At 43.2% G+C, this 25,973-nt stretch overlaps 1 protein-coding gene across 3 annotated transcripts; it reads left to right on the forward strand.

Annotated features, from left to right (window-relative positions):
- On the forward strand, window positions 1-25,895 carry zfp91 (ZFP91 zinc finger protein, atypical E3 ubiquitin ligase). 3 transcript variants are annotated; one of them, XM_084318816.1, is made up of 12 exons: window positions 1-817; window positions 1,124-1,161; window positions 1,354-1,470; window positions 11,660-11,705; window positions 15,325-15,435; window positions 15,835-15,927; window positions 16,330-16,509; window positions 19,410-19,460; window positions 21,973-22,051; window positions 22,213-22,327; window positions 23,435-23,534; window positions 24,701-25,895. In XM_084318816.1, exons 1-12 carry the CDS (start codon window positions 417-419, stop codon window positions 25,653-25,655), a joined length of 2,286 nt encoding a protein of 761 aa, XP_084174942.1. In that variant the 5' UTR covers window positions 1-416; the 3' UTR covers window positions 25,656-25,895. The 3 variants fall into 3 exon arrangements, with proteins under 3 accessions (XP_084174942.1, XP_084174943.1, XP_084174944.1); XM_084318817.1 differs by having other exon boundaries at window positions 11,663-11,705; XM_084318818.1 differs by lacking the exon at window positions 15,835-15,927.
- Window positions 25,896-25,973: the final 78 nt, after the last annotated feature.

The following is a 25,973-nucleotide window of genomic DNA, read 5'->3' on the forward strand; positions in this document are numbered from 1 at the left end:
TGTTAACGCGCTAAAAAGTAATTCTGCTGCTCGTGAATCCAACATCGGCTTTATTTTTGGCTTAAAGGAGACGCAACAAAGCGCACAAAATGGCTGCGCTATAGGTTCGTGCGAGTAAGTAGGTTTACTATAGCTTTAAGAACACAAAAACAGTGTCGGCTTCTTTAAAAATTATATTGGTTTATTACCGAATAGATTATTAAGAAAAGTTTTAAATTGTACCCAATAAATTGATGCATCTTTTTTTTGCGACGAAGCCAACGCATTCTGTCAATGAAATATGTCTCACTGTTGGATAAAGGCCTCTTGCACTCAAAACGTATTTATACCACATCTAATCTGCCTTTTCTCAAATCGCAAGTAAACCTACGAAAGTGTGCGCGGAATTTAAGGGCAGGACGACGGTACATTCGGTAATGGAAGCGGAGAATGACCAAAATGGGGAGGGGAATACCGGAGAAGAGCCCGTGTATGGCAAGGCCGCAGAGCAGACCCCGGCTACTAGTACAGCTGTCGCCCCGCGAAGGGGACTGAGGGAGCGCGGAGCCGGCCGCCAGAAGCCCGGCGTCTCCGCCTCCACGGACATAAACGGAGCAGCGCCTAGCAGCAGTCAGAGCTCTGGAAGGGTTCTGCGAGACCGGTCGACTCGGTCAGTGCCGGCTTGGTTGAAGGACAGCAAGAGCGACGACGAGGAGGAACTAAGCCCAGATACAGGTGCAACCAAGCGGAAGAAAGTTGCACATTCCAGACGAAAGAAAAACCAAGAGCCTGCAGGTTCTACAGAGAATGCCACAGAGGTAGCCGGTGACAGCGTTGAGTAAGTTTTTCTTATAGCCTCTAGCATAAGCAGCCACACATCTTGAGACTACACCTTCAAACTTGGGGCCAGGTCTAGTCATAAGCACGCCTAGCATACCTCGCCCCCTATAGCATTGTATAGGGAGGGTGGGGTGAAACTTACCTGACTTTGCATTTTTGCATGTGGTTTATGATGATGCTAGCTGCTGCTAATGACTGGTCCCTAGCTACAACAAAGTAAGAACAAAACACAACTCCGAACTAATAACAATATTGTTTTGTCTTGTTAATGTCTTTCTCTCCCTCTCACTTTCTATCCCTGCAGCTCAGGGGATGCCAAGAAACCTGCAACAGATGCTCAAGGTGATCTGCCTGATTTTACATAATAAACATGAGCCGCATTTGGGCATAATTTGTAAACGAGACCTCTTGACATGTTGAATATCAGCCAATGCCTATAGGGTGTGTGTGTGTGTGAGGGCACATGTGTCGGTGGCGGTGCACTGCCTATATGTTACAACATATGTTTAACAGCGTATTTCTACTGTCCTGCAGCACCCCCCTCCAGACGCCCCCCGACCCAGTCCCGTGCCAGAGCCCATACTGCTAGGACTGCCAGGGGCTCTGCCAAGCCTGTGTGTAAGAGCGAACCTGAAACAGAGTATCCAACTGGTGAGCAACCTGTTGAGAATGAACTATAATGACACTGAATCACAATGTGTTGTGTTCACATTATCATGGAGGAGAACTGACATAGTCCCAAAGACCACCTGTCTCTGATCCTATTTGTTCTAAAAGACTAACCCTGGTCTAGACCAGGAAGGTTTGGTAATCTTGGCTCTGGTTCATATGTGTGGCACAGCTCGGTATGTTCAGGATTGGGGATGTGTCAATTATTTCATTATTCAATCAAGACACCCTTTCAAATTCAGAGGTTGATTTTTCTTCTTCAGATGTACAGACTTTAAACCTTTAGCTGGACAGTTAAAAACAAGTGTTGCTGGAAGGGGGGAAAAGCTATTCCTGTGTTCCTTAACACTTTGATTGCCAGCGCTTTAGTCAATGAGAGGATGGGGATATTTGCGAACGCATAAACATATATTAGTGATGCACAATATATCGGCCGCCGATATAATATCGGCCGATATGGCAGTTTTTTTTACACATCGGTATCGGTCCGATATTTAAGCATTACATCACACGCAGGAGTGGTTTGTGACCAATAAACCATGCCTAGGGGTGGTTGTTAGGCCCGAGGCGCAGCCGAGGGTCGTTAGACCCCCCTAGGCATGGTTTATTGGTCACAAATCACGACTGCACGTGGTGTAAAGCTTTTATACAACTGCCAGATTCATCCAACCTTATTTCTATACAATAAACACACATTAATCGAAGATTTATTGAAAAAACCATCCGCCAGAAAAAGTAGTTCCCACAACTCCATGTGGAAGCAGCTTGAAGTGCATCCAACCAAACTAACACATCCAACTGTGTATTATTGGAATGATTGAGAGAAGTTGCCTCATGTGGAAGCAGCTTGAAGTGCATCCAACCAACTAACACATCCAACTGTGTATTATTGGAATGATTGATTGAAAATTTATTAAAACGTTTTCTTTGCCCTATAGGAAAAAAACGTTTTCTTCGCCCTATTTTTTTATTTATTTCTTTTAGCCTAAACTTAACCAGTTGGAAACCAGGGGTACAGTAATAAAATTAGCAATCAACCAATCAATCAATTCAATAGACCATGCTCACTTAAAACAGCGCTGCTTCTCTCTCAGTCTGACTCCCCCGCTGTTGCAGACAGGAGTGTGTGTGTGTGTGTGTGTGTGTGTGTCACAGTGTGTGTGTGCGTGTGTGTGTGTATGTGTGTGTGTGTGTGTGTGTGTGTGTGTGTGTGTGTGTGTGTGTGTATGTGTGTGTTTGTGGGTACGCCAGCGTCGGACAGTGTGAGAGAGAACGCTGCAGTCGGAAAGTAGGAAGGAAGAAATTTAAATCAATCAATTAATCTATCAATCAATCCGCGATTTTTCTTTTGTTCTAGATTGAGTCAAGACCCATCAATTACATCATCCAACATTGTTTAAAATACTAACACGTTCCCCTTGACAGAATCGCTTTATATTTAGTCGTTATGACGCTATCAACATATCCATTTGTTAAAGATTATTGTCCGCCATCTTGTTTTTTCCGACTGAGTGATCCGGCGGAGTGATGTGATTCGGTGGTGGGCGGGTCCTGGGACCAGGAGCGTGGATTATGAAGGATACATACGTGTAAATGGACTGTTTCAGCCAATCAGAATAGAGAAATTTGCATGCCGTTGTATAACAAGATACAAGATACACATCGGTGCATCACTACATAAACTATATCTTAAATTATGGCTATGTGTCTAATACAACCGTCGCTTATCAATGACTTGCTTGCAGTCAACATGTAGGAAACGGATTGTTTTTTGATCAGTACATTTCCATTTTATACCGTTTTGAATACGAGTATAGTTTTGAAGATTTCTAGTGATTCCCGAAAAATCTGTGAAAATCGCCCTTTACTGGAATACACAAAACACGTTGTCATTTTTCGCTAGATTATCGATAGTATATGTGTACGTATGCACGCTAGAGAAGCGGGCTGAAAAATCGATTATTCCAATCCTCACATCAGATGTTCTGCAAAAAGATTATTCCAATTCCTGATCGCCATTCCAAATATCGATCGCGTTTATTGATCCAACCTCGAAACACATAATCCTTCTGCTTCCAGTCCCCTCAATGAATGCAATAGTCTCAGGTAGGGCTGGGCGATATGGCCAAAAACGTTATCGCTATAAAATTATTTTCATATAACTCTATATCGATAATTATCGTCGATATAATGTCTGTCAAGTTTAATTAACTTCTTATGCCCGGCGCCGATGGACGGGCTATTAATAGACTTGTTTTGCTGCTGCGAATGTCTCGAGTTGATGTCGTCATCAGTCCGCGCACGTTAGCAGTTAGCCAGAGCAAGCCGTGTATCCCATGACAATGTACTAAATATGACCCTAAAATACTCTGTTTCGCCCCAAAACATTGCAACGATGTCCACCGTATACCCCACACTACTATAACTGTGGCCTCAGAATTCACGCCACACACCCACTCGGCACGTAAACTATAAAATAGCGCCGTGCAAGCTAATTATCCTAGCCAGCCTTGTTTCCAATGCACTCAATATAACCCTAAAATACTCTGTTCCGCCCCAATACATTGCAACGACGTCCACCGTATACCCCACACTACTATAACCGTGCCCTCAGAATTCACGCCACACACCCACTCGCCACGTAAACTATAAAAATAGCGCCGTGCAAGCTAATTATCCTAGCCAGCCTTGTTTCCAATGCACTCAATATAACCCTAAAATACTCTGTTCCGCCCCAATACATTGCAACGACGTCCACCGTATACCCCACACTACTATAACCGTGCCCTCAGAATTCACGCCACACACCCACTCGGCACGTAAACTATAAAATAGCGCCGTGCAAGCTAATTATCCTAGCCAGCCTTGTTTACTACTTGAGTGCTACCTCTCTACCCAGAGGTGCAGCGCGGGTCTCCTTCCGCTATCGGCCATCTCCTTCACTGATTGGTTGTTAGTGCGTGTGCTCATATCCAAGCTTGGAAAATCGATATATCGAAACTTTGCGACCACGCTTCATGTTTATTTCGAGGAAATAATTTATCGCAATAGTTATCGTTATCGTTTTATCGCCCAGCCCTAGTCTCAGGTTACATTGCCTATTTGCCTCAGAAGTAAAATGTGGAATCCGGAGTTCCCCCCCCATGCATTTCCATTGAGTCCATTCCAATGGGTGCAATACCATCCGGGAGACGATAGGGGGCGGTATTTGCCCTTTTCGAGCTCAGAGACAGTCCCAATGATAACGTGAGGCTGGATTGATGAAAAATGAATGGATATCGCTAATAAAAGAAATAGGGATGCACGATATTGATTTTGACACCGATACCGATAACTTTATGCTCCTCAAGCCGATAACCGATATCGATAACCGATATTTATTGTATTATAATATTTTTTTTTAGTATTTATACGCTCTGACGTCATCGGTACTGCTATCGGTACTCGAGAAATTATGGAGTTTTTTTTTGAGGAATTTAAACGTCGCAAACTAATCTTGTTGGCCGTTTTCTATATCTCTCCTGCCTCGGTGTCTCTGCCTGCGCGAGCAGCGGGCTGTGCACACACACACTCACTCACACACACACACACGGGTGCTGCCGAGTACAGACAGCTCTGCTCTCATCATGGCGGACAGAACGAAACGTTCAAAAGTCTGGGTCTATTTTACTAAAGTCGATGCTGACAACGCTCGTTGCCACAAGTGCAACAAGACATTTGCCAGTAATGTATAAGCGCTGGTACTTGTCAATGTGGCTGGCGGGGATCTAACGTTATTAGCCTGAGCTCCGAGTAGAGTAATGGCTGACAATCCGGAGGTAAATAAACGAACAAGAGCTTCTGATTGGTGGTAAGAAGAAGAGGTGGGTGCAAGCGGTGGGACGTAATTGGCAGATCGACTGTCTGCCTCCGAATGTAACGTGACTACGTCACAGCCAAGAAAGGGAGCGCTGGATTTGTGAAAAACTCCCTGTTCCTAAACCACACGCTATCAATCGTACCACAGTACTGGCAAAACGGGAGGAGGCTATAATAAAAACAAGCGCCCTTCATCCAAATCCACCCACACCGGATTTCTTTTAACCAAAAAATTTATTATATATTATCGGAGCTATCAATAGCGTTATCGGGATGACGTCATAATTGCTGATATCGGCCCGGGGCATCCCTAAAAAGAAATAACGATTAAATAACGAGATTTCTCGTTGTTGGCACTCAAAGCATGGCGGCCAACAACGAGATTTCTTGTCGTTGGCACTCAATGTGTTAATCATAAATGCAAAATGATCACCCTACACAAGCTAAACTAAATGCATTAAATTAACACTTTCAGTGCCAACGACGAGATTTCTCGTCCTAACTCGCCATGCGTTGAGTGCCAATGACGCGATTTCTCGTTATTTAATCGTTATTTCTTTTATTAGTGATATCCATTCATTTTTCATCCATCCAGCCTGACGTTATCATTGGGAATGGCTCTGAGCTCGAAAAGGGCAAATACCGCCGCCTATCGTCTCCCGGATGGTAATGCACATCATTGGATTGGATTGAGTGGCCATGTGCATCAGAAAAAAACTCCAGTTCAGGGTTTCCCCATCTCTGGCAAGCAGTGTCTGTTACCATATTCACTGGGGAGGCTTGGAGCAGCTTTCGATTATGTGTTTCGGACTATAACGTTGGATCAATAAACGCGATCAATATTTGGAATGGCGATCAGGAATTGGATTAATCTTTTTGCAGAACATCTGATGTGAGGTAAGGACTCTATTTTACCAGTATTGGGTTAATCAGATGTTTTTTTCATAGCGATCACAACGTGTGTGTGTGCGTGTATGACGTTAGCGCTGACCAGGTCATGGATAATAGATTTTTCAGCTTGCTTCTCTAGCGTGCATAAGTACACATATACTGTCGATAATCTAGCGTTTATCAGCCGAAAAATTACAATGTGTTTTGTGTATTCCACTAAAGGGCTATTATCACGGAATTTCTCAGAAATTACTAGAACTCTCCGAAACTATACTCTTATTCAAAACGGAAATGTACCATGAAAAAACAATCCATTTCATACATGTTGACTGCAAGCAAGTCATTGATAAGCGAGGGGTGTTTTAGACCCATAGCCATAATTTAAGATATAGTTTAAGCGTTCGCAAATATTCCCGACCTCCCATTGACTAAAGCGCTGGCACTCAAGGGTTTATCTGGGCAAAGGGGCGTGGCACCCAATGTGTTAACAGTTTCAGTGCCGACCTTGTTTACATTTTTACCCTGTTGAATGCCATGATCCACTTCAATGTTATTGTTAGCGTTAAAAACGCCTAATCTATGTTTTAAATTATGGCTATGTATCTAATCTGCCCGTCGCTTATCAATGACTTGTTTGCAGTCAACATTGTCGAAACGGATTGTTTTTTTAATAGGTTCATATCCTTTTTATAGCATTTCGAAAAGCTATCATTCTCTCGAAAATTTTCTGAAAATTGAAAGATTCCCCCATAAACTGCATTTATTGGAATATTCTCGAATACACTAGACACGTTGTCATTTGTCGGCCTATTTATGAATCGTTTTCAAATAAACGCTAGATTATCGATAGTATATGTGTACTTATGCACGCTATAGACGCAAGCTGAAAAATCGATTATCTTATTTCCTCATCAGCGATCACAGCCAAACAGCCACATCACACATAGGGCAAACGCTGAAATCTCAGTGAAAACGGGTCTGATTATCCTAAGACTGGTCAAATAGATTCCTTACCTGAGATCATATGTTATCCAAAAAGATTATTCCAATTCCTGATCGCCATTCCAAATATCGATCACGCTTATTGATTACAGTGTTGGTACTGTAAATACATAATCGTCGCTGTTCTGAGGGCCGGCGATCACTTGGTCTCTTCAGATGCCTTGATGGAAAAATTCAATGAGCAAACTGACCACTCCCCCTGTATCAGTCTGAGCTGATGGGGTGCAGTTACACAGGGAGAGACGATAGGGGGCGGTATCTTCCCAATTGAGCTCAGAGAGACTCTGCAGCACTAACCCATGGCTCGATTGATGAAATCAAATCGCCAATAAAAAAAATACGGCAAACAAACTACATTTCGTGTCGTCGGCACTCAAATGGGGGGGCTGATAAAACGAGATATGACGTCGCTGGCACTTAATGTGTTAATGTCTTAACACATTCGGGGCCATTGGGATTAGACGTGCGTGAGGTTGTTTCTAGAGCTAAATTTATATTTTATATAATTGCGGTGTCCATTGTCATTGTCAATTGACAGTATAAACATTCCCTTCAATATGCCATAAAGAAATTATTTTTCCATCTATACGTTCCCGTTTTATAGCGTCATGAATATGAACTTTATATCGGAATGGTCTGGGGTAATTCCTGCAAAACTAGTTATAAGGCGCTAAGCTAATAACGTTAAATCGATTGGCGTTTCGGCCCTACACAAGCTAGAGGTAAAAATCTAAATGCATATGATCGGTATCATGTTCCACCATGAATGCATGAAAGGGGGGGGGGGGGCAGGGGAAGTCGTTTCTGATTATTGATTACCAATAACGTCATTCGTTATTGCAACATCATACGCTGACCGGGTGGATGGCTATGAGAACAAGGCCCGATCAGGCTGAAATTGACGTCAAATTGCTCTTACCTGTGGCCGGTTGGATTCCAAAAAGAATTTCCCAGTTATTTGATCGCCATCTGGTAGATCGATATGTCCATTGGCTGATGCTATATTCCTTTACTGCATACTGAATTCGGCGTCGCAAAAAGTATTCCAGGCGATCTGGTGAAGCCATAGCTTTAGGCTAACAGAAAAGCTAACCCGGAGCGGAAAAAAAGTGACACCCGGTCTGCAACTGGGGAAACTGCATTCTCGAGACAGCGCCAATACCAGGATTTGGCCGGTACTGCACTTTTGGAGTCCCAATATGCCTTTTCCAGCCAAAATACAGCTCCGTGACATTGAGTAGGATATTAAAATGGAATAAAAGCAAAAGCGAGTTTACCACATTTATATACGTGGTTGGCCTTCAAAGGATGGCGCCCAATCACGTATATATACATGGTTGGCCAGGAATGTGTTAACAAATGGAATGATCAAGTTCAATTTTTTTTTTTTTTATCCACTTTTTCTCCCATTTTCTATATTTTCTCCCATCCCAATTTCGTATCATCCAATTCAACCCTCCCCTGTCACGAACGCTGTTTCTTGCCTCCCACAAGCCGGCTGCAATGTGGACTAAGTCATACATAGCACAAGTCCCCTCCGGTACTTGAGGCAACAGCAGTCGCATCTTTTCACCTGCGCAGCTCGATCTCTCAGTGGTGATTCTACTGCGCAGGCGCACCAACCGACCTGTAGGAGTCGCTGTCCACAACGCCCGATCCCTACCCATCAGTTTCCCACCCCCTAATACGGCCAATGTGTATTAGTACGGACGACCAGCTAAACTGAAAGCAAATGTGGAGCGCTGGGCTCGAACAGGCGAGCCCAGCGTCTCCAGATTTCGTGGCGAGCGCCTTGCCCACTACGCCACGTAGCCGCCCCCAAGTTCAAGTTTGTTTATTATTTATTATTAGTTAAAAATTATATTATATTTATAATATTAGAGGTGGGCATAGATTTCTTTTTTTAATCTAGATTAATCTATCTGCAATCCTGGAGTTTATCTAGATTAAAATGGCTCATTTGAAGTCTGCCGAAGGCATTCAAAATATGTGTGTTCTACCTAGGGATGGGTATCGTTAAGATTTTATCGATACTACTACTCTTATCGATACTGCTTAACGGTTCGGTACTTTATCGACATTGCTTTATTATTTATAACTTTATAAATAAATATTATTTCTTCAGCAACAGCAGCAGCAATGTTCTTTTATATAACTTTATAAATAAATATAATAAATAAATATTATTTCTTCAGCAACAGCAGCAACAATGTTTTAAATGTGTCTGAATTATAGACTTTTTATAATAAACAACAAATGTAAGATTAAAAAAAACTATATACACTGAATGATTAGTTGTTACCTAAAGCCCTTGGACTCCACTGTAGAGAAGGGGTGCAGGCCTTTGACAACAAACTGGGTCACAGCCCTGTTCCCCCTATCCTCTGTCATCCTTCCTAGCTGCTAGGGTGAAAGGACTTGGCTGGGACCGGCGGTGGTAGAGGGAGGAGGGGTGGGCTGGGACATGGTGGCTGTAGCCTCCGCCTGACGAATGACCATCTATAAAAAGTTGTCATCTTTCAAATATATTTGTAGCTAAACAATTAGCTAAGCAATTATATTTGATTTATTAGCCTATTCGTAATAATTCGTTATTAGCCTAGCTAACTCTGTATCTTGGCTTACCTGCAGTGGACGTGGATGGAGATGGAACACTGCGAGCAAAGCAGTCGAAAACGGCGCATTTCTGCAGACTAATGTTATGTTTTGACAACAGATGTTTTGACTAATTGCTTGTATTGCCACCCTTACTTGCAAATGTTTTATTGCACTTGTGGCAACGTGCGTTGTCGGCATCGACTTTCGTAAAGTGTGCCCAGACTTTCGTTTTGTTCTCTCCGCCATGATGAGCGCAGAGCTCGGTCTGTGTCCTGTGCGCGTGTATCGCTTCCGCAACAGAATTCGGTTTCCGGGTTCCTCTGATTGGCCGCGACCCCCACGTGACCCGCCCCGCTATCCACCGCTCTGCCGCTGCCGCGGACTCGCTCGCTTCCTCAATTTATACGCATGGAAGTATTGACTGAATGAATGAAAACTTTATTTCACAGATTGCAGAATGGGTACAATACAGTACGGCTCAATACACACAATTGTTAAGGGGTTGCAGACCTGAGAAAGACGTTTGTCTTGTTTACATCAGGGTCCCCCATTTTCAATTCATATAGAACGACTACGCCGTAACAAATCATTAAAAAAATATACCGTTAACTGGAATATGTTCTGCCTTTACACATATGTTGGATTATGTAATTGGTTTGTCATGACAAACAAATAAAAAAATCGCGATGTAGTCACTGTGTGTTGATGTTGTAGCCACCTCCTTCGTGGCAGGAATACTAAGCTCCCCCTTAAGCTCCAGGAGAGAGGGGAGAGGCTGAAAACCTGCAGTTCTTGCCCGCCTGATGGGAGCCGAATCCCCGCATCCGATTTGTCTGATGAATACCCCCAAACATGGAGGTCCCGAATGCATGGAAGTATTGATTGCGCCGTAACAAATCATTAAAAAAAGATACCGCTAACTGGAATATGTTGTGCCTTTACACATATGTTGGATTATGTAATTGGTTTGTCATGACAAACAAATAAAATATTGCGTCGTTCTATATGAATTGAAAATGGGGGACCCTGATGTAAACAAGACAAACGTCTTTCTCAGGTCTGCATCCCCTTAACAATTGTGTGTATTGAGCCGTACTGTATTGTACCCATTCTGCAATCTGTTAAATAAAGTTTTCATTCATTCATTCATTAATTCAGTCGATACTTCCATGCGTATAAATTGGGGAAGCGAGCGAGTCCGCGGCCGCTCGCTCGGCAGCGGCAGAGCGGTGGATAGGGGGGCGGGTCACGTGGGGGTCGCGGCCAATCGGAGGAACCCGGAAACCGAATTCCGTTGTGGAAGCGATACACGCGTCCTGTGCGCTTTAGCAGCACGGAGCCACGGACAGGCCCCTCCCTTAAGTACCCGTATGTGTGTGTGGCTCGCTGAGTCGCTGCGGTTTGCTTCTCGTGCAGACAGAGAGAGGAGAGGAGATGAGACCCAACTTGGAGAATAGATTAACGGCGTCAATTTATTTATCGCGCGATAACAGTCTGGCGTTAATTTAGCCCGGTAACGGCGTTAACGGCCCAGCTCTAATTTATATATTTATTTATTTATATAATTTGAACTTAAAATGTCAGCAACAGCGTCCTGTTGTATATTTAATGTTGCAGTTAGAAAGTGAGGAACATCTGATGAAAATACATGTTTTCAAAGTAACTGTTAGAACTGTAATTGTGTCATTACTGGTTTAATATTCTATTTGATTAATTGATGCATAGCCTAACAATCACTGCAGGTATGCTGGCCTTATAGATCCTATTCATTGTCTTTGCTTGTGATTGTTTTGTTTTCTCTTTCTGTCTCTCTCTCGTGCAGCAGTTGAGGCTGAGGTGCAAGCTAATGAGAAGAGCACTGATGGAATGTGAGTAATACACACAGCCTTTTACTGCTTCCTGCTGTGTTTGTGGTCAATACATTTTGGATGGAGTGCACAGTCTTTGCGAAGTTCAGGTTGGTTAATCGTTGTAACAGTCAGAGAGTGCATGTTCTTTCCCCATAGCGATGTCAATCATTGCAACCAGTCTGTGGCGCGGCAATACTTTGGAGATATGCTACGCCAGGGTTTCCGTTAGAAAAAATTGTTGCCGGCCTCAGTGTCCGGTAGATTTCAATCTACCGGTCAAATGAGAGAAATTCCGGTCAGAGTTTATTGAGCTTAAAAACAATTGATAGGCAAAAGAATGACAACAAAACAAAAGAATGACATCCTCAAGGCATGTAGATTTATAATATTTTAACTTAAAACTAGGCTACTTTTGCGTATACAGTCATTATATTCCAAATAAAATAAGTCCAGAGACTCCGTGCTGCTGCTGACTTTAAATCAAATAGGTGTCTGTGGGCAGTCGGCCCGACATTAATAAACAGCAGTCTGTTATAATCACATTTTTATGAGCTAACGAATTCCGTTATATTGGACATTTGTATAAATTATATCAAGCGAAGAACTGAGAAATTTGGCAGAGAGACGGCAACATTATCGTGGGTTTGCGTGATGAATCTCCACCTCCCAACGACTTATTTGCGAGAGTATGCCGCTGCAGATTCAGCTGTTTTCAGGCCCTATCTGGGGACCGCTCAGCAGCGCCCCCCACCCAACAGCTGAATTGCCAATGGCTGAATTGGAGTACTGCACTGTGCCAGCACTGCTGGTGTGCAGCTGTGGCTCTGCAGCTGCACATGCACTCGCAAACCCAGCACTAAGCTCTCGCTGACAACGTCGTTGTCATTATTAGAAGCAACGATGAAACAAATAATGATTGTTTCGTTCATCGCATAGGCTATTTAATTTTAGCCTATTTTAATACAATTCAAATAATCAAATTGTGCTTAGAGGGAATTATTTTCACCGGACATTATGACCGGAGAGATTAAATATGTCGGACTTCAACAGATTTTGCCGGTCAAATACGGTAATTACCGGCTAACGGAAACGCTGTGCTACGCAGAACTTACGCACACAGGCCGTAGTTGTGCAATATCTCGTTCAATGCCATTTATGCTAAACACATAAGGTTTAAACAGGTAATCATTCAAATGAGTTCTTAGGGTTTCAAGTAGGGCTCGGCGATATCACAAGTATATCACAATATTTTCCTTAGCCTTGACGGTATAGCGGTATGTGATGGTATAGTTTTCAATTACATTGTGATATAACATCTTTGTGTAAGCCTTTATATTGTAATACAATTGTCATGGTCCTATTTAATAAAAATGTGTCTATTTTCTTTTACCTTTTTTAATACAGCAAGGAATCTTTTATTAATCTTGAATTAACTTAAAAATATACTGTGTGTATATTAGGCCTATCCCCGTCTAAGGATTTGTATAGTCTACTTTGATTGGCCAACATTTTATATATATACTTTCATTAAAAAATCATATACGTGTGTATATATATTTATTTTTCATATGTATGTATGTATATATATATATATATATTAGTGCTGTCAATGGATAAATATTTTTAACTAATTAATCTCACAATTTTCCTGTAATTAATCTAGATTAAAAATAGCATTTTTCTACTTAAAACTGAAGCTTGTAACTGATATTTACTTGAGTAAAATCATGGAATTAATCTAAAATCAACACAAAGAAAGTATATTTAGATTCAAAGACTATTTTAATAGCTTTCTTTGAATACAGTTTCTCTCCTGTGAAATACAAATGTTCAACAAAACCATCAACATTGACTCAGCTAGACCTCTTTCTTATATCCGCGGCGCTAACAGAAATAAAAACAACCCAGGCCTATGTTAAAGTGCAGATTGGCTTAGAGGACAATAATGTCTTGTATAAACTACCAGTAATATAAATCATAATGTGTTCCATCTTCATGTCAGATGATTTTCAAAAAGGTGCATGAGTCAATGCAAATATACTGCTGAAAGTTCAGAACGTTGAAGATTTTTCACTCCATAGATTAATCTAGATTAATTTATTTTAATGCTTTAAATAATTTAAATTAATCTCCAATTAACTTTGACAGCCCTAATATACATCGTGGACGACGGCATGGATCCATGACAGTATACTTTCATATTCAGTATACTTCTCAGCCCTGGTTTCAAGGCCTTTTGGAAGGGCTGTGTGTTATCTGTAGGGCTGACCCCTATTAGTCGACTAATCGGTCGAAAGGAGCCGTAGTCAACTAACCAACCTCTAAGTCGAATAGTAAAAAAAAATATATATATATTATTATTATAATTGCTTTTTTCATTCTTTCCAAAAGAAAAGAGGCCTAGAAGCGTGGCTAACGCTAATGGCATGCATACCAGAGGCTAACTGCCTACGAAAACAGGCACAGAGGCACTGAAAGAGGATTTCACCCATCTAATGAACACACTAGACTAGACAAATATCAAGATGTATCCATCAGTGGACCAATTGCATGCTTTTGCAGAGGACAAGAAGCCTTCAGTCGACTCCTTCAGACATTAAGCACCCCCCACAGCCCAAATTAAATGATAAAAAAAAGAAATGTAAATAATAAAAAAATATTTTTTTTTCTCGACCAATTAACGGCAGATTTTGGCCAATCATAGTCGACCATCCAAATCAGTCAGGGACAGCCCTAGTTATCTGACACGGTGAGGAGCTCATGGATATGGTTATTTTCCATACGATTGTGGGCTAGAGACTCCTGAATTATCCAGCCGTGTGTGTGGTGTGTGTGTGGCGCCAACACTCCACCTAACCCCAACCCGCCCCCTGATGAGAGCAATAGTCATCATTACTGCAACGCACTGCTTGCTGGCCTCCCGGCCACTGCCACCAAGCCTCTTCAACTCATTCAGAACCCAGCGGCCTGCCTGATCTCAAACCTACCGAAGTCGGCCCATGTCACCCCACTTCTTAGGGACCTGCACTGGCTCCCCATTGCTGCACGAATCCGCTTCAAGGCCCTCGACCTGGCATACCGTGCGGCAAAGGGATCCGCTCCCGCCTACCTCCGGTCAAATGTCTCTAACTACATACCCTCAAGACCCCTACACTCTGCATCTTCTGGCCGTCTCAGACCCACTCTCATCCGAGCTCCGGGAGCGTCATCAAGGAGAACCTGCCTTTTCTCAGTCCTTGCCCCACAATGGTGGAATGAACTACCCACCCCAGTTAGGACAGCTGAAAGCCGTCCTATCTTTCGCCGTCGACTAAAGACGCACTTCTTCAACCATTATCTAAATTATTATTTTTTTTAAATAATTTTTTCAATATATATCTAACCCTAACTAACCTTACTGTCATCCACTTGTCCTAATAAACTAACCTACACTGTAGCACTCAACACTTTGATGAACATTGTTACTCAGCTGATAGAGTTGTGCCCTTCCTGATGACTTGTCGTACAGAACTTGTAAGTCGCTTTGGATAAAAGCGTCAGCTAAATGACTAAATGTAAATTACCTCGTTGGATAGCTAGGACGGTGTGTGAAAGAAAGAGTTTTGTTCTCATGACCGCTGTCCTGCCTCTGTCCCAGTGAGAAGAAAGAGGAGGGAGGAGTGGAAGATCAAGATGCTACCTTGGATGATGAAGACCATCCAACCGAGGATGACCCAGATGAGCTCACCTTCCAGGCTGAAACCCAGAGGTACGCACGGCTCAAACTGGTACTCTGTCTTCACTAGGGCTGACCCGAATGCCTCCAGGCTTCAAGCGCTGGCATGATAATCGCTGCCAAAATCGAGGGGTTTTATTTTGTTATTTTTACCACTACAAAGATTGGCCTATATGGGCATAAGAAATATCTTGTAGAAATAATAATCCAACATACATTTAGTCGTGGGAACCTTCTATCCCACACGTCTCATCCACCTGCCGCATTGAGACTTTGCACACAGGAAGAACGAAGCTTTCATTGACTATTACCTCTGAAGCTTTGAAGCACAAAAAATGGTAATCGGGACAGTCGGCACCACTGTTCGCCTTGTGTGTAGACAGAACATGAGTGTGTAATGGTGTGTGTATGTATGTGTGTGTGCTTTTTTAGTGGTGCAGAGGAGGAAGAGGCCCTCAGTAGTGATGAAGATGTTCCCTTCAGAGATGACCTGAATGACCAAAGCTATGACCCCAAGGCTGAGAGGTGTGTGTGTGTATGCATGCCTGTATGGGAGGTGTGTGTATGTGTGCCTGTATGGGAGGTGTGTTGTGTGTATGCGTGCCTGTAAGCCTGCTTCTTTGGCTTCTTTGGTTGTTAGCAGCGCTAACTTTTGCTAGCAAACATTAGAGCTGTTATGTCCGCTACCAAATGTTACAACTAACATTAGTTAGTTAATCAAAGATGGCAAGTTTATCAAAGATGGCTTTTGACTTAACAGTTGCTAGCGTTAGCTGCAACATTTGGTAGCTGACATTAGCTCTCATTTCTAGTAGATAATAGATGTTAGATGGTTTGCATTGTACATTATGACTTGTATAATTTTCAGCTATACTGAAAATAAACCAACCCAATACAAACCTGTCTTCTCCTCTCTCTCTCTCTCAGAGATGCCCCCAAACCGAGGCGCAGAGCTCCTCCGAGACCGAGGGAGAAGAGGGAGAAAGCACCTGCAAAAGAGAAAGAGATTGTGGAGATAAAGATAGAAGGAGGCGATGATATGGAGAGCATGGAGGAGGAGGTGAAGGTAGAGGAGGAGATGGGGGAGGACCAAGATGGACCCAGGAAGTAAGTAAAACCAGCATTAACCAATTAGAACTGATGGGGGTTTTGTCTACATCAGTAGTAGGGGAAACAACAGGCAGAGGACAGTATCTTCACAAAGAGTCAGAACTGGAAGTGGGACCAGAGATATGATGGGATATGATGGGAAAGTGACACATTCCTAGCTTAGCCAATGGGAGTAGTTGTTGTCTCCTAAGTGAACGGGGCCCTTGGACGGGTGTCGTCATGGATGAAGGACACTTTGAGATAGCTGATCCAAGTCGGAAACAAAATAGTTGTTTCCGCTGGATCCAGTAAAAAAAAGAAATCCCATATTCCTTCAAAACCTCATTGTCTCATTTGTGTGAATGAACCTGCACATTTCCTTGTCGCTCTAATCTCAAAATATGAAGCTTAATCCTTTCACTACCACACTCGGGCATTAAAGCGTTCCGTCTTGGGACGGATTTCCGTCAATTTGATTTGGAGTTCCGTCCATTTGATTCGGAGTCTGACGGATTTCCCGTCAATTGGCTACCTGGTATAATATGATTTGTAGATGCATACAGATTGACACTAAATTGAGCCAATCAGAGGCGTCAAATATCATGAAAAAGGGCTTTTTTTTTTTCCCCTACCGGGGCCGTGCCAAGCAGAATCATGGCGAGCAATAATGGCAGGACGCACGCAGCGACTCGAGAGACAGGATTACGCTAATAGTTCGTCGTCGGAAATTTATAATAATCGCAAGATACATTCAGACTGTTGGATCTAAATAAATGGATTCATGGACACATTTATGCCCGGACCACAAAGCTTATTGAAGGGTTAGTGGAGGCGCGACGGCTCTACCGGAGTCCGTCAGCCTGTATATGAAAATGTAATTGCACTAACGTTACGCATGCCTGCTATACCGATTAGCTAACGTTAGCATAATAACTTTAATGGAAGGAGTAAGCCGGCCGCTAAAAAGAAAACCCACCGCGGTGTTCTCAGACGAAAAGGATGAGTGGCACCACCTAACAAAAGAAAGTTTCGAGAGGAATGGAAGTTTGAAGATAGCGGTGTTTCAAGAGACTGGCTAGGCTACTGGGGGCTGTAGTGGTGAGTTGTTAACTTGTTCCGTGTTCCGCAACTATGTCAAAAAGTAAAACAGAAACAACACATTTGTCATTGTCGTGTTACTTCACAGTACAAATACGTGAGTCCTCTGCTGTGGTTGTGAGTATCCTTTATTAGCTTAACTCCGTAGCAACATCACACAGGTGTATCTGTGTAGACCGTCTCCTCCCCATCATATGTATATATTTTCTCCCACCCACCCACCCCCTCCTAATGTACAGTCTCCTCCCCATCATATGTATATATTTTCTGTTAGGATCTCTGGGTAACAGTACTGTATATTTGCATATCGTATATGTCACAAATGTATTTACTATATACCTGTAGTATGTCATGTATGTCCCTATGCCATAAATGTTGTGTATGTCATAAATGTCAGTATGAATTGAAAATGGGGGACCCTGATGTAAACAAGACACGTCTTTCTCTGGTCTGCATCCCCTTAACAATTGTGTGTATTGAGCCGTACTGTATTGTACCCATTCTGCAATCTGTTAAATATTGATTGATTGATTGATTGATTGTTATTAACAGATTGCAGAATGGGTACAATACAGTACGCCTCAATACACACTTGTTAAGGGGATGCAGACCAGAGAAAGACTTTCGTCTTGTTTACATCAGGGTCCCCCATTTTCAATTCATCATAACATATGACATACAGATAGACAGTACTGCTACATCTATACATTTATGACATACAAGATTTACAAATACATATTGTTTGTGATACAATAAGAGTCTAAAAAAGAGAGTATATACATGTGGGGGGGGGGGGGTAACTGTACATTGGATTATCGACGAAACTGAAACAAGTAGGCTCCCTTAAAACGCTAACGCTATTAAAAAGAAAATACAGTGGAGGTTAAAATAAGAATATGACTTGGCCTGGAAAAAAAAGTCAGTCAGGAGATTTTTTTTTTGCTTTAATCCCTGCACACTACAGACGGTTAACCTTTCACTACCACACTACAGAAGGTTAACCTTTCACTACCACACTACAGAAGGTTAACCTTTCACTACCACACTACAGAAGGTTAACCTTTCACTACCACACTACAGACGGTTAACCTTTCACTACCACACTACCAAATGGTTAACCTTTCACAACCACACTACAGAAGGTTAACCGTCTGTAGTGTGGTAGTGAAAGGTTAACCGTCTGTAGTGTGGTTGTGAAAGGGTTAACCTTTTGTCGTGTGGCAGTGAAAAGGGTTGACCTTCTGTATTGTTGCCATGGAAGGGTTAACCATTTGGTAGTGTGGTAGTGAAAGGTTAACCGTTTTTTTTTACCTTATTTACCCAGGGTAGGATTGCTTCCTGCTTCACACTCCACATAGTTACATCCATTCACACTTGGGCGCTGCCCAGTACAACCACAGTCTGGCTGAGCAGCTCCACTGGAGCAGTTGGGGGGTTACGTGCCTTGCTCACAGGCACTTCAGCAGTTGTTGAGGAACGAGAGAGCATTATTCATTCACTTCCCCGCCCAGATTTTTCTTGCCAGTCCCTGGGATTGAACTGCCAACCTTTTAGTCACTAGCCCACTTCTCTTAACCTTTAGGCCACCACTGACCCTTGTGGTGATGATGTTGTCCTCAATTGCTTATTTCTCCTTGTTCAGAAATTAAGGAAGGTAGTTTGCTCCAATTGTATATATGTTCTTCAATCAGCTTACTTCATTGTATATTGTTAACGCATATCGAATATATGGTATATAAAAGGATAATGGACATGGATATGGCCTTTTCAGTTGCAGTCGGTGAATACATTTTTATTCAGTCTTTTTCTTCTTTCTTCAGGAGAGGCAGGCGAAGGAAAGATGACAAAACTCCACGACTCCCCAAGAGAAGGTGAAGTTACTTGCCTTGATTCCTTACATTCAACCCCCTCTGTGTAATTGATGAGTTACTTAACTTAAATCATAAGTTCTATTTTATCAATCCCTGTGGCAAAATGATAGCTCTGCATTTAGAATAGATCTTTATTTGTCATTGTTGGTACAACGAAAATTTGTTAGGAACATCACCACTGGCATACAAACATAAGATATAGCATGTGCAAAATAATAATGTCAATAATAATAGTAATATAGTAATAAAGTATCAATGTCCCAATGTCCTCAATATATAACATACCATCATTGTCCCAAGTGCATTTAGTGCATTTTGACCTATCCTAACAACTTAGCGGGAGCAGTGGGCAGCCACAGACGGGCACCCGGGGACTAATTCCACTTCTAATGCCAGTACCCTTTTTATTCTATTTTATTTTTGGGCTTTCTGTATTTTTCACCCATCCCAATTTAGTCGTTATGCCAATTCCCTTCCTGGTCATTGCAAGCATTGCCCCACTGTCGGCCTGGGGAGGGTGTAGAACTACCACATGCCTCCTCCGATACATGTTGAGTCGCCAGCTGCTTCTTCTCACCTGACACAGAGGAGTTTCACTGGGGGAACATAACGCGTGCGGAGGTTCACGCTATTTCCCCCAGATCCCCTCCCTGCTGAACAGGCGCCCCGACCGACCAGTAGGAGTCGCAGTTTACAAATTACCAGGACACAGGGCGGCTGTGTGGCGCAGCGGACTAAGCGCTCGTCACCAACGTGTGAGACACTGGTATCGAATCCGGCTGTCAGCGTTGCCTCCGGCTTGGCCGGTCGTCATACTGGCTCAATTGGCAGAGTCGGCGGGAGGGAAGCCGGTGGGTTGTAATCTGGTCGTTGTAAACAGCTACTCCTACAGGTCGGTCAGGGCGCCTGCACAGCAAGGAAGGGAGATGGTGAGGGTAGTGTGAGCCCCCACACGTTACACCTCACCAATGAGAGTCTGCGCTGGCAGGTGAAAAGAAGTGACTGGCGGACTCCGCATGTATCGGAGGGGACATGCAATAGTATCTATCAACCCTCCCTAGACCGACCAGTGGGGGGCACATGCAAGCAACGACCAGGAAGGGGAGGCGGGAATTGGCACGACTAAATTGGGATGGGAGAAAAACACAGAAAAACAGGAGGAGAAAAAGTGGATATAACAAAAAAATTACCAGAACACATACCCCACCGGCTTCCCACCCGCTAACACTGCCAATTGTGTTTTAGTAGGGATGACTGACCAAGCCGGAGGTACCGCTGACAGCTGGATTTGATCCCAGAGTCTCTGCGGTGGTAGGCGAGCGCTTAGTCCACTGCGCTACCCAGCCGCCTCTAATGCCAGTACCTTTTGTCGAGAGTGATGGCAGGAGTATGCACTTACTAGCATTACCCAGAGGAAACCCAATGCAAACATTTGGTGCAAACTCCACATAGAAAGGCCTCCCATTGGGTTCGAACCCAAGACCCAGGGGAAGAACCTCAAACCTCATCTACCAGCGCTGCTTTAGTGGCACGTGCATGTGAAAGAACACTTTTTTTTAACCCTTTCACTACCACACTACCGAAGCTTAACCTTTCACTACCACACTACCGAAGGTTAACATTTCACTACCACACTACGTCTGTAGTGTGGTAGTGAAAGGGTTATCCTTCGGTAGTGTAGTAGTGAAAGGGTTAACCTTCTGTAGTGTGGCAGTGAAAGGGTTAACCTTCAATAGTGTAGTAGTGACGGGGTTAAATGACTGTGGTTTCTTGTTTTCAGTGAAGCAACATTTCATGTAGTGATGCAACAGGACAAGCTGATACCAGGCTGAAGCAGGGCATCATATGAAAGCGTTTCCCCAATACTAAAAAATCTTGATGGCAAGAATCATGTCAGATGAAATTGTCACATAGAAATATGCTAGTTTTCTCTGATGGAGAAAATATGAGGAAAATCTATTTATGTCCAGTGATCCTAAAGTAATCATCCACGTCTTTACTGTTCAGTAGAGTTTAAAGGGGCACTTCACCAAAAAACAATGCTGATTTATTTTGCACATAATCTCACACACATCTATAAACAGTTTGGCACACATTCGACAGTTATTGAGAGTAAATTAGTTTGAATATGGCCACCAGTGATATCATCAGGGACATTGAATCCTTCATCCTTCATGAAATGTAAGAGGAAAATAGCAATACTTTGTGTTTGGATGCTATCTTATAATTTCATTGAGCTGTAATTAACATAAGGATTCAATGTCCATAATAGAATTATATTCTAATTAATTTATTCTCAAAAACTGTCAAAAACTGAGTTTTTGAATGTGTGAGAATATGTGCAAAATAAATCTGCATTAAAAGTGCCCCTTTTAAGGATCGGATCGGTACTCGTTATCGGCAGATACTTAAATGTTTAGGACTTATATATGAATGATTGATAATGGTAAGTGGTATTGATGAGTGGTATTGGTGCATCCCTGGTTTAATGTGTCCTGTTCCCACCACGCAGGAAGAAGCCCCCGGTGCAGTATGTGCGCTGTGAGATGGAAGGGTGTGGCACTGTCCTGGCTCATCCTCGTTACCTACAGGTCTGTCACACCCACCAATCACCATGGAAACATCTTCTTTTGTGTTCTTGTTTTTTCCCCCATATCTTCTGTGCTGTTCATCGCTGCGTGCGGTTGCTGATGACGACACGATTTCCTCTTAAGACACGGGTCTTATCTTATCTTAACTGTTTGTCACCTAGCACCATATAAAGTACCAACACCTGCTGAAGAAGAAGTACGTCTGTCCTCACCCCTCCTGTGGACGTCTGTTCAGACTGCAGAAGCAGCTGCTGCGCCATGCCAAGCACCACACAGGTACACACACACACACACACACACACACAGGGCAGTGGTTCTCAACATGGGGTCTAGGGACCCCCAGGGGTCCTTTGGGGAGGTTTCGGTCCCCAGAAAAATTTCATCTTTAATCACACTTCCCACTTGCTCATATGCTTATATTCAGAGTTAGTTATATTGTTTACACTGCTTATTTGTATCTGTACTATAATTGTATTGCCTATATTTATGTCTTCTACTATTACCATGCCCATACCCATAGAAGTGACTAGGGGTGGGCAGTATGGCCTAAAATATGTCACGGTATATTTAGAATTTTGGACAGTAATGGTATATATCGCTGCATATTTGTTTTTCTTATTATAGAATAATAATGAATGCTTTAGAGCAGACTTGAGTATGAGTTTCTTTTCTCTCTAATACTTAACGTGGTTCCAAGTGGTCTGCCATGCCACATGAGTTAACGCTGCTGCTCATCATCACACAACAATGCTAGTTAATACATAATGTTAGCTAACTGCATGATGACAGTAATTTACTCATCATTAGTAGCAACACTTGGGAAAACTGACTGAAAATGATGTCCACAGTACAGAATCCAGGTGGAGACGGAGATTGTCAAAATTATGACGCAGGCACTCAAATGCCATGTGCATCACACCTACTACTAACCTTCGTACTCTCTTTTACTATCATGCACTTTTCTACTAAGTAATCTACCTTGCCTATATTACTACCTACTATGCTAATCTGTCTGGGGATCCTCAACACGGAAAAATCTGAGAACCTCTGCTCTAGGAGACACATTTTATTAAATGTTTTATTGATATACCTTTTAATTTGTGATTTTTCAGAAACGAGTGTCTCCTTCACTTGCAATTAACTCTACCGAAATGATGTTCCCAATAAAGATGTTTTACGCGCAAGTGTAGAAGACTGTGTGGTAGCTCTGTTATTTAAATGCTGGGCCTCCTACGCACCTGTCACCCTGTGTTGTGACATGTTGTATTGTGGTGGCAGGCATTGCCTTTACTGTGGTGGGACTGAGTGGTTTCGTGTTTGTTTAAAATGAACATGGTTCAAGTGAGTGATTTTTTATTTTACATTTCTTTTTTCCCCTTCTAGACCAGAGGGACTACATTTGTGAGTTCTGTGCCCGGGCCTTCAAGAGTTCCCACAATCTGGCTGTCCACCGCATGATCCACACTGGAGAGAAACCCTTACAGTAAGACCCTCCCTGTTAATATTAACCTCACAGACTGGCTGTCCACCGCATGATCCACGCTGGAGAGAAACCCTTACAGTAAGACCCTCCCTGTTAATATTAACCTCAGACTGGCTGTCCACGCATGATCCACACTGGAAAGAAACCCTTACAGTAAGACCCTCCCTGTTAATATTAACCTCACAGACTGGCTGTCCACCGCATGATCAACACGTGGAAATAAACCCTTACAGTAAGACCCTCCCTGTTAATATTAACCTCAGACTGGCTGTCCACGCATGATCCACACTAGAGAGACAGTAATATTAAAGATGCTGTAGGTGGTCTTTTTTTGTTGCATGTTAAAATAATAACTCTACTCTCCGACAGCCATCACTGATATAGTGTTTGGTCAGCAACATGGGTCTGCCAGTCCCTCCACTCTGCAGTAAACAGAATATGCATTTTCTGGTATCCCGTTCCCACTTTATCCAATCGGGAGAGAGAACTCCACACTGCAAAAATGGTCTGACAAAAACAAGATATAAGAACTCGTTTTAAGTAAATATGTGCTTGGAAAAAAGGTAGCTCTCCTGATTGGATAAAGTGGGAAGGGATACCAGACATTTTATTTTCTGTTTACTGCAGAGCGGAGGGACTGGGAGACCCATGTTACTGACCAAACTGTCGAAATTTAACCTAACTCACTTGTTTGTTCTAGGGAGGCACTGATTTATCTACAACAAAACAAACCGATGTAAATCATCCCAAAGACTAAGTCCCAGAAATCATCATCAACCTTTATTTAAAATGACTGGAGAATCAATTGAGGGTGGCCCTCATTTACAGTGATGCTGAGATTACACAGAGGACACATTGTTTAAAATAACAATTGTAAATAAATGTTTGCTAATTTCTCCTTTAATTCACATTACTAATTGTTACGGGAATTGCCAGGCCATGGTCCTATTTCATTCAAAATGGTCTCTTATTTAACTTTTTAATACTGCTGCAATGAATTTTTTTTTTAAACTAAAAAAAAGCATACCTTTGCTTGGATCTATGACGGTCTACCTCCCAACACTAATCCCTAGTTTGTTCTCAGTTCAGTCACTTGTTCGTGTTAGTGACCTTCCCTCCATCATTATTCTTTCCATACTGATTTCTTCCCTTCCCCTTGTTTCTAGGTGTGAGATCTGTGGCTTCACGTGTCGCCAGAAGGCCTCTCTGAACTGGCACATGAAGAAGCACGACGCTGACGCCACCTACCAGTTCTCCTGCTCCATCTGTGGCAAGAAGTTTGAGAAGAAGGACTGCGTGGTCGCCCACAAGGCCAAGAGCCACCCGGAGGTGCTCATTGCCGAGGCACTGGCAGCCAACGCCGGCGCCCTCATCACCACCACCCCTGCCTCCCTGCTGGAGCTGCAGGGAAGCCACATACAAGCGGAGGTCACCCAAGTAGGGCAGGTGGCACAGTTGAGCCAGGTAGGGCAGATTGGGCAGCAGATGGCCCAGATGGGTCATGTGGCTCAACAGGTGAGCCACCAGGTGGTGTTATTGGGCCAAGACCAGAGCCTCCACACCATGCAGGTACCCGTGACCATCGCCCTGTCCCCCATCGACCCTCCATCGCCTGCTGATAACCAGCAGCAGACCCACCTCCAGCTCCAGATGCCCCTGCAGTTTGTGCAGGCCTCTCCACAGACACAGCAACTGACCCTCCATTCCGGCTCTGTTGTGGCCCAGCACCAGCCTCAGTTGCAGCAACTGCCCCTACATTCATATTCCTCCCAGCAGCAACAGGGCCAAACTCAGATCCTCCACATGACCTTCCAGCCCGTGGGCCAGTCCCAAACCCATATTCAGCAGATCCCCATACTAGCAACCACTCAGCATCTGCAGACCCTGCAGGCGGCTAGCCCCACTCTCCTATCCCAGCCGCGACCCCAGGATCCAACCTCCACCAACGAGGAAACGTATGTTCTGGACACATCCGTACTCTCTTCTTCACCATCGGCTAACTCTCTCCATCAGCAGGTGGAAGCAGTAGGGGAAGGGGATGTGATCTGGGAGCAGACTGGGGAGGGGGTGGGTTTGACTGATGGCACAGGACAGCATCATGTGCAGCAAGTAATCATATAGAAAAGGAAGTGTGTGGAATAAACGGGGTATAGATAGTGGCTAGCAATGTTATCAGTGACCCTATATACGGTAATGAAATGTTTGAGATATATGTAGGATCATCACAAATATATTATGTATTATTCACCCATAGTCACTCTTTGGTAGCTTTTTAGACCTTTCTGTATCAGGGAAACATGTGTGTGTGTACCGTATGTGTAAGTTGTTGCCTTTGTACATAAAGTGAAGTAGTCCTCTGAATTGAACTGGCCATTTGTGTGGTGTATGTGTGTGTATATATATATAGGCCTATATATAATACTGAAACCAGTTCAATAT

Source organism: Notolepis coatsorum, assembly GCF_963971535.1.
Source record: "Notolepis coatsorum genome assembly, chromosome: 7".
NCBI classification, from domain to species: Eukaryota; Metazoa; Chordata; class Actinopteri; order Aulopiformes; family Paralepididae; genus Notolepis; species Notolepis coatsorum.

Bases quoted from the DNA above. Each gene is read 5' to 3' on its own strand.
- zfp91 (XM_084318816.1), top strand. From the start codon at position 417: ATGGAAGCGGAGAATGACCAAAATGGGGAGGGGAATACCGGAGAAGAG. The intron at 1,471-11,659 runs GTGAGCAACCTG...TCTCTCGTGCAG, and splicing joins TGAAACAGAGTATCCAACTG to CAGTTGAGGCTGAGGTGCAA. The intron at 11,706-15,324 runs GTGAGTAATACA...CCTCTGTCCCAG, and splicing joins GAGAAGAGCACTGATGGAAT to TGAGAAGAAAGAGGAGGGAG.